This window comes from Meles meles, chromosome X, assembly GCF_922984935.1.
Source record: "Meles meles chromosome X, mMelMel3.1 paternal haplotype, whole genome shotgun sequence".
In the NCBI taxonomy this organism is placed as follows: domain Eukaryota; kingdom Metazoa; phylum Chordata; class Mammalia; order Carnivora; family Mustelidae; genus Meles; species Meles meles.
The window spans coordinates 108,371,464-108,381,446 of NC_060087.1; the positions used below are offsets into that span (position 1 = coordinate 108,371,464).

The 9,983-nt window shown below is 37.3% G+C and overlaps 1 protein-coding gene across 1 annotated transcript; it reads left to right on the top strand.

The window, feature by feature from the left end:
* The first annotated feature begins 1,936 nt into the window (after positions 1-1,936).
* PRR32 (proline rich 32) lies at positions 1,937-3,886 on the top strand. The gene is given in 4 exon segments (XM_045994899.1): positions 1,937-1,956; positions 3,012-3,421; positions 3,424-3,531; positions 3,534-3,886. Coding segments are annotated over 4 exon segments (891 nt in total).
* Positions 3,887-9,983: the final 6,097 nt, after the last annotated feature.

Below are 9,983 nucleotides of genomic sequence, written 5' to 3' on the forward strand. Positions count from 1 at the left end.
GTGCTGTTGGCTTTGTCACTGTGCCCAGCTATTTGTTGTCCATATTATACTTCACTTTTATGTAATCCAATTAATATATTTTTATTAAACAGACATTTCTAGGTAAACCAGCCCATGATTGCAATAGTTTTGATAGGCATAAAAGGGTGTCCTGGGGCTTCCTTGGCATTATTCAGGAAAAAAAAAAGCATAAAACATGTAAAGATGACTTATCACCTATTAGGCATTAGCACAATTTCCCTCTGACATAGCAAGTGTTAAGAAAGTTCTAATACTCCACTACAATTTTTCTTACATAAAAGAGCAAGGAAATAATAAACTGAAGAAAAATATAAAGGAAGCTGGGGAATCAAGAAATTTCTTAATAGTGAACCATGCTAGGCAAGTGAACAGATTCTTTTGGGAGAAATGTTGGAAACATGCTGCTTTCATCTTTCAAGGAGATTAAAAAAACAACAAACAAAACAAAATAAAACAAAAAACCCTCAATGCTGTACATACTTGGACAAGGCACCCTGGCAGGAGGATCAGGATTTACAGACCCAAAAGGTTATTTCTATCATGAATTGTGTTGCTCCACAGCACTGACAATTTCTTTGCATTGGTATTTTATACTTATCCACTGCACACATACATGCACACACACATGAACACACACATACACACACATTCCATATATAACTTGAAACACATTGTATTTGAGTCTGTTATCATTCTTTAAGAAAAAAATGTATAACCTTTGAAATATAACAGCATATTCTGATATTAGGAATAAAGAAAGATTGTAAAGTCTTCAAGGTATAGTCTGAAAAGCGCAAATCTCAGGTAAATTTAAGGAAGTGAGCCAAGTTTATGGCTTTATCCTAGAGCAAGATTAGTAATCTTAGATGAGGGGATGATCATTGTAATTTTAGAGCAATCAATCTGTATATCAATGACAGAAAATAAAATCTGGGGAAGCATACTAGTTTAAAGTGGAGGAGGAGAATGAAATTTAGGCTTGAAGAACACAAAATGCTTTCTGCAAAGAAGTTACAAGGTGAAATCTGAACTAATATTCATAAATTTATGATATCTGTTATGCCTTTCATTCCCCTTCCCCTCTGTAGACAAGTTCACAGAGTTCCATTACAGGAAAAAATGTATATTTACAGAGCTCTATTATAGGAAATATATATATATATATATATGTATATATATATATATATATATAAAAACACACTCACAGAAGCACACAGGAGCACCAACATACGGAACCAGTAAACTAGAAGGTAGAAAAAAAAAACTGAGAGACTAAAAAATAAAGCCAATATGATTTTTAGGATAATTTTTTATGACGCTATTTTTTTCCCAACTTCAAAAAAAAAGACTCAGATTGAAAACCAATTTAACCCTATAAACTTCTGTTCTCCATCATGTATGCATCTTCAAAACTGAAATTTTAAATTACAAGACTAGGCATGGTATAGTGTTCAATGTTTGTATTTTCAAACACAAGGAAGAGACATGGTAACTACCTTTCCTAACTAAAACTTCAGAAATAACTTTTAATAAAGTACCATGCCTCCATAATTCCTCTAAAATCTTTAAATGATTTGTCTTTCCATCTGACCTGCAACAGGGTTAACTTAGTGAAAGCCTTTACCATCATCCATCTACTTCTATGCAAAAAGGAGTCTTACATTTAGCTTCAAAGGAGTGTCACAGATTTATCCCCTCCCCCTCCTCACTCCTTTCCTCCCTCCCTTCCCTAGCAACTGGTAACCTTAGGAAGAGAACTCCAAATCTAGAAAGAAACTGTCTCTGATTTCATTGGAGTTGCCAAGCAGCTCTAAGGCAGAAGTGCAAGTCCTCCCTCTGAACTGAATTGGCCTACGTCAGCATTCTGCTGGTTTTCTCCATCACCTCACAAAGGTTTTCCTGATCAACTTTCTGCATGGCTTGTATTGAAAATGTGTAAGTACAAAACTGAGTAGTATTGTTTAATTTTGAAGGCAAAAGGCATTTTTAATTGTTTTTCTGTGTATCTGGGACAGGGACAAGGGGGCTGGAGAGAGTGCAGGAGGGGATCACAGAAAAAAACCTTGCAGGATACAAAATCTGGTACTAAAAATACCGGATTTAAGGGCAGCAATTTTATTTACTTATTTATTTATTTGACAGAGAGAGAAATCACAAGTAGGCAGAGAGGCAGGCAGAGAGAGAGGGAGAAGCAGGCTCCCTGCTGAGCAGAGAGCTGATGTGGGGCTCCATCCCCGGACCTGGGATCCTGACCTGAGCGGAAGACAGAGGCTTAACCCACTGAACCACCCAGGCGCCCCAAGGGCAGCAATTCTTAAATGTAATTTTGAAACAAAATTGCAAATCCCTAGTCCAAATATTTGGTGTTAAACTTGAGGAAATTCATTCTCTAGGGTGTGGTACGGGTTGAATGAAAGAAAATTTTAACGAAATCCTGTTGCAAATGGTGAATGATGCTTCAGAGAGACAAACACACTGGAGCATTTGTTAACACAGATAACCTTTCTTTTACTTCAGTGGAGAAAGAAGAAGGAGAAAAAAAAAGTCTTTCCTTACAAAACTTTCTAGAACATTTGTGCCAGAATCTGAATGCTGGGCTTTAGTGGAGTATGGGTCTTAAGGGGAAGGGGCGGGGGGGGGGGGGACTGGAAAGAGCTGCTGTTTTCTATGGCAAGCCTGCACATGCATCCTTTAAAGAAACTCTCTGGTCTTCCCTTCCTTGCTGCCTTGAGGAGGTGGGGAAATGGGGAATGGGGTGGAGCCACAAGAAAGCCATAAAGGGAAATTGGGGGTGTCTGTTTAAAAAAAGCCATCCGGTATGGTGAGCGTGGGCTAAAAAAGTGCTCGCTGACTTTACGTGGGAGGAGATAGGCTCTCCCTTTACCTTTATATAGGTGTATTCCAGCGAGTTTAATCAATCACATATTTCCAGATACTCTCAGATCACTGCATTTCCTATTTATTTATTTAATTATTTCTATTTTTGCAAGCCTTGGTGGGCACGCCCCTTCACCTAATGGAGTAGTTGCCGATGAGTCTGGGATGCGGGAGTCGAGTCCCGACAACGTGTCCCTCCAGCCTCCAAGTTCCATGCCAAAAGAAGATGCGGGGCCTTGGGGCCACCATCGCATCCTGCTGAGAGCTCCAGTCAATGTGCTGACTGACCTGGCAAGAGAGCAGCTGGAAGGCCCCTTCGAGACAGCAGGAGCTTGCATTCCTGTCAACAGTTCCAGAGCTCAAGAACACCTCTATGGGCCACCACCTGTTGTTATGGAAGAGTTCCTAGCAACAACAGAAGTAAATAGCTCTGAGGGGTTGGCATACTGGAGGCTTAGAGAACAAGATTTTATTAATGTGTCCCAGGAATTCTCTGGCAGCCCTCCATCACTGATGATTGGGGGGGAAGGGTGAGCAGTGGGGACACACAGAGAGGTGGCAATAAAGCAAGGTTATACTTGGTTTTTCCAGGTCAAGGGTTCTTTCCATCCAGGGGTCCACAAATTAGTGGCCCCCCCATATCCCCACCATTAGATCAGGGGTAATGATGGAGCTGCCACCAGGAAATACAAGAATGGCCAGCAAGGAAAGGCTGGCTCATGTTTCTTTCCCACCGGGAGGCCCCCAGCACCTGGTGGAGAACTGGCCTAAGCCTCTCCCTTTGTCTTCCAGTACTCCCCGTTTACCTTCTCACCCTACTGCTCACTGCTTTATATCTCCTCGACCTCTGAGTTTCAGTCCATTTCTTGCTATGCCTATTGCTTTTGTTCCACCCCCGATATTCAGTCCTACCCTGCCTTCTTATTTGGCCAATTTTCCTTCCTGGGGCATGCCTGCTCCTGTGCTCTCAAACAGAGAGAACAACTGATGACAAAAAAGGGTTGGGGGAAAACGTGAAAATTACTCATTTATGTTTTTATATTTGAAAACCCCCTACCCTCTTACACTTTGCTTGCCTTATGTGTTTGGAGATTCAATAAAGATTCTGAAGTTTGAAATACTGTGAATTGTTTTTAAAAACGCCACCCTGGGAGCTTAAACTTTGGCCTTTGTTTTCTAACTTTAAGGAAATTAAAGCAGTAATGTGCTAGTACTTTCTAAGTAGCTTAGTTGAATCCCTAGTCTTGGCTTGCTCTTGTGTGACTAGGGGAGGGTCAATAGTGTTCTTGCAAGGCCAAATCTAGGGTGGGGAATTACTATCTACCTAAGGCTATGGAGGATGCTCACAGCAGAATGGGAAAAATAAAATAATGTACATAAAGTAGACCAAAGTCTAGATAATAAAGGAAAGTGCACAGTGAGTAAGAATAGGATGAGACCAGTGAGGGTACTAACCAACACTTAACAGCCAGTTAGAGGCAGAACCAGGCTGAAAGGTGAAGAAAGAAAAGGGCAGGAGTGGGATGCCTGGGTGGCTCAGTGGTTCCTGATTTGGAATCAGGTCATGATCTCAGGGGTAAGATGGAGCCCCAGATCCATGCTGGGCATGGAACCTCCTTAAGATTCTTGTTCTCTTATTAAAACGTTGGGGGATGGGCAAGGGAGATAGAGTTGTAGATCATTGCTTCAAACATGAACTAGTCTGCCCCTCAACATTACACTGTTGAGGTATATGAACACGGTATATACAGAGCTGGCTTTATAAAAGTCCAGGGACAAGGTGGAAGAGGGCTGATCTCTTCACCTATTGCTTGAATGCAGGGCTACTATCTACTCAGAACTTTTAAACAAAAATGAAAATATTTTACTCACATAGAATTATTTTCTCTGATACTGCAATGTTTGTACTCTATAATGTACCTTATTATACTGATGGTTCTGAGAGATTATCACAATGCCTGGATAGAAGCTTTTTCAAATTCCAGTGACGGAAGCACAGCATGCAGGGTGGAAAGATGGTCATTCTGACCACTGCACAACTCAATTCACTATATAGTAAAATGCCCTAAAACAAAGCACCATTACATATGAACAACCACTAAATTAGAAATGTCTTTAGAGAATGATTCTTCAAATAATCATTTTTTTCAGGTCCAGAGCTGATAGTGTAGGTGATGTAAGCAGTTAAAAGCTGAGAAAACCTGTAGATCCAAAAGACATCTAGCCTATAAACAAAACCCTTAATGTGTTTTTAGCACCAATAACAGGTTTGTTTCTACTCTGACAAAGAAGGCACATGGATCCATAAAGTTTCTTTTCCTCTATTTATTTAATAATAGACTGTTCTAAATTTACAGGTGGCAGTGCAGGGCTTAGAAGGAGCATCTGGATAATGCTTGCTAAAATTCCCTTCGCTCTTTGTATGTCCTAAGGCTGGCACAATTCTGTCAATTCACTATGGTGACTTGAGCAGAAGTATTCAGCAAATCATTTGACAGCTGCTCACTATGAGGTAGCTTACTCCCAGTGTACCAAACACTTACTGAATTTTCAGCCTTAATGAACAGAGGAGTTGGGCATGCTTATAGTCATCAAACATATCTTCTGAGCCAGATGTTAAAAGATGTTTTAACAAGAAATCAAGTTGTGTCAACAGTAGTGCTGAATCTCTGGAGAGTTGCCAAAAGGTGTGTAAGTGACAGCAGGACAGGATACACTTTCTTTCTCAAAGGAAGTAGAGTGATAAAGGCTCTGAAAGACTACCCACAATTACAACAATTCATGAAAAATTCTCTGTAACAAGGAAGTTCCACCAACACAACAACCAACACAAACTGCTGGTTTTCAGCTCTCTGTTCTCTTTTGTAACATTTTTTTTGTAAATTTGTTATTTTCTGTGTCATTTCTCAACACTGAATATCTATAGTGAGCAATAAAAAATAGCTATTAATCAACTGAGGCACTGAAGTTTTATTTATAACTCTGTGATGTAGGATGAATATATTTTCTTTAGTTTATGGAGAGCTCTGTGCCTATATAACAAATTTCAGTTAGTGCAAGTATAGAATAAGCCTGGGATCTTGTTAAATGCAAGTAAATTGTAAGTATTTTTGTTTATTCACACCCTCTCTATGGGAATGCTGTAACATTTCATTATCATAGGTGCTGGCATCCTCAATGACAGTCAAACATTCATTTTAAACACATGATTTGCCTTAAAAATGCTATTTTTAAGTTATTATAGTATAACATAAGCAAATATTAACCTATAGCACAACATCCTATTCAATTTGGAAAGTGCTCATAATGCAACATATTCAGTACTCTTGAACACAAGCATTTTCCTTTTCTTTACTGTGGCTTAAATAACTCTTTACTGCAAAAGGAAAAGATAAACATCATCAAAGTAGCCCTTTCTTCTGCTAGTAATGGGAATGGGTTAACTATTTCCTATTCTAAATTATAATCATTGTCACAAGAAAATTCATATCATACTGTTTATTATTTATAGTTCTCATTATATTCTATGTCACAAGATTGTAGCATCAGAATTTTAATGCCCTATATATTCTCTAGAAGGTAATCATAAACTGTACAACTTTGACCTTTTCCACATCCCAAAATATGATTCATTAGCCATTTCTATTTTCCATTGTTTACAACTTCTGTGGCTTGCTGGAAGAAGTACACATGGAGCAAATCAAACTGAAGGATACTAAAAAAGTTAAAGTTCAAAGTTATGAAGTTTTTTAAGTTTATAGTCTTACATAAGCCAGAATGTCATTAAAAGTACACCTCATTCTTCTAAGAATTATTATAATAAACACTAACAAGGGCCAAATAATTTATTTTCACTGGAGTACTCAGGTTAAGATCATAGTGCTATCTTTATGTATCATGGAATAAGTGTTTTGTTTTGTTTTTGTTTTTGATTTTTTTTTGGTGGTTGCCACTGAATAATTAGGTTGCATATATATATAATAGGGAATGGTATCCTTACATAACTATTACATTATACTATAACAATGAATTTGGATTATCAAGTGTTATTAAGAGATTTTTATTTTTATAGGGCTTTTATACAGACCTATGTAAAATTACTCTATTTCAAGATGAATGCAGCAACCCAGAGATAAAAGAAAATTTAGCCAGATAAAAAAAAAAAACACTCTGTAATGGGGCACCTGGCTGGCTCAGTCAGTAGAGTATGCAAATCTTGATTTTGGGATTGCTGAGTTTGAGCCCCACACTGCGTATAGAGTTTACTTTAAAAAAAGAAAAAAAAGGGGCGCCTGGGTGGCTCAGTGGGTTAGGCCGCTGCCTTCGGCTCGGGTCATGATCTCAGGGTCCTGGGATCGAGTCCCGCATCGGGCTCTCCGCTTGGCGGGGAGCCTGCTTCTCTCTCTCTCTCTCTCTCTGCCCGCCTCTCTGTCTACTTGTGATCTCTCTCTGTCAAATAAATAAATAAAATCTTTAAAAAAAAAAAAAAAAAGAAAAAAAAAGTTATGTATTGTCATAGGTTGATTCCACAGCTATCACAAAACCTTATGTGTTCTTTATAATAAGCTAGATTGAATGATAGTCCCACAGAAAGAGCAAGTGATGGGACTAAATTAAGTAAAATAACCCATCTATTTTTCTGTGGTAATATTCATTTTTTCTTGTAATAATGGAAATGTATTTTATTTATCAAATTAACTCTAGATCTGAGAAGTCAGAGAAGTCATGCTTCATCATGCAATCTTTTCCTTAAGTACTTCAGAAGGTGATATTATGAAAGACTGATTAAATACATACTTTTTAAATACATACTTTTATTTATTTTTAAAGATTTTATTTATTTATTTGTCAGAGAGAGAGAGAGAGAGAGAAAGAACAAGCAGGCAGAGGCAGAGAGAGAAGCAGACTCCCTCCTGAGCAAGAAGCCTGATGCAGGCCTCAATCCCAGACCCTGGAATCATGACCCGAGCAGTAGACAGAGGCCTAACCCACTGAGCAACCCAGACATCCCTACATACTTTTTGTTTTTTTGATCTCCACATTTTATTTTTTTTATTTGTTTATTTTCAGCGTAACAGTATTCATTGTTTTTGCACCACACCCTTTTTCACCCACCTTTGGGGACTTTACTGCCACTCAGAAAGGCTTTCTCAATATCTCAGTTTCTCAAATAAATTATCTGTGGAACTTATTTTTGTAAAGTGACTCCACCATTGTTTTTAGAGAATGGACCGGTATCCTGTATTACTTTATGGAGGTAAAATATATTTTTTTCAGCTCTGAAAATCTCTTTCCCAAGCAAAATAAGATAATGTAAAGCACACAAACCCATCAATCGTACCATAAAGGACTTTGTCCATCCAAATGTTTAATCATATAATTAATGGGGAAATATTCATTTTTAATTGACTTCATCCAACATCCTAACTGTAAACGTTTTGACTCAGAGACAAAGCAACAGAAGGAGTACAGGGTTTGATGGATGGTGTTTGTGCATGTCAGAGAAAAACTGATGTAGAGAGACAGAGGATTAAAAATAGAGAGGAGCAGCATCACTGTCAATTGAGAAGAGATGAAATGTTTTAGGACAGAAAGCTGCTGCAAATTGGAAGTACTGTGGGAAATGTAATAAATTTGGATATTGGAGAATATAACCCAGAGAAGGTAGAAAGGGGCAGTTTGAAAAGAAAAAAAAGTGCTATGGATTAAGTATTTAATAACAGAAAGTTTCCATGTAGGAGCCACACATTTGAGAGGGTGGGGATGAGGTGATTAGAGAAACACTATCCAGCCTTCTTAAAAATGAATCTATCTCCACAGCTTCACTCCTTCCAATAAATAGCATCTCTCCTTAGATAGCAGCCAATCTCATATTCCCTATGTGAAACTGGAAACTCCTTCTGTTTGAGGTTTCATCAAAACCCCAAACTGGCTTTGACAAGCAGACACAACATCATCAAGGTTAACTCTATTAGTGAAGTATGTATGCAAAGAATTAAGCTCACAAAAGAACATTTTTCTTCTCAAGTTCTGAAATAAATACGGACCTGAACTTTTTTTTTCCATTTTAAAAAATTTAAACTCCAATCATGTTTTCCTTTAGTGAGGTACACTGATAATTTTCTAATTTTGCCTTTTTACTCCTCCTACTAAATCATAATTTTCTGAGGTGTAGTTGCTAGCTTTATTAATTACACTTCATCCACACTTGATCTTAGCCAAAAGGCTGAGAAGCGATTACACTTCATCCAGAAACTAGGTAATCTATTATCTTCCCTACGGGGCAGATTTATACCGCCTCTAGGTATAAAATCCTTATACATTGTGTTAATCCTCACTGGTGCTCAACAGTTATTAGCAATGTATTGTACAATAAATGTATTAAGAACAGTGTTTAATGCCTTAACTAAAAAAGTTGATTGTATATAAGTAGAACATTATTTTTTAAATCTTGTATTAGGAATAAGTCACATCTGGTGGAAAAAGTTCAAATATATATAAAGTTTCAGACTAAAAAAAATCACCTCTGAGATAATCTTACAAAGATTATCAGTAAAATCATGGATAAGCCCAAATTGAACAGAATGATATGGCTTTAAGAAAAAAATCTCTGGAACAAAATAGAAAATCTCTGCAACATTCATATGAACTTTATTGTTTCAGTGTTAGGCATTTCCACAAACCAACTACAATCTAAATGCATCTCAAATTGTCCAAGTTTATGATTAGTTAACACTGCTAACCTTACCACTCAAATGAATTCATTCCATTAGTAAAAGTGCATATCCTCATAAAACATGGGTAGTGGCATTACCAGGTAATTTACAAAAGAAGAAATAAAAATGGCTAATAAACATACAAAATAGTTTAAATTAAAATAAGAAATACAATTCCTTACCTGTCAAATTAGTAAAGTTTATTTTACATAATTGTATCCATTGTTGGAGATGGTTTGGGCATAGGGTACCCTCATACTACCTGCAGGAGTATAGAAGGCAGAACATTTATTAGAACATTTTGTTGTATTAAACAAATTCCTTAAAATTATAATGTTATTGGATTATAGAATCCTACTTAGAGTTTGT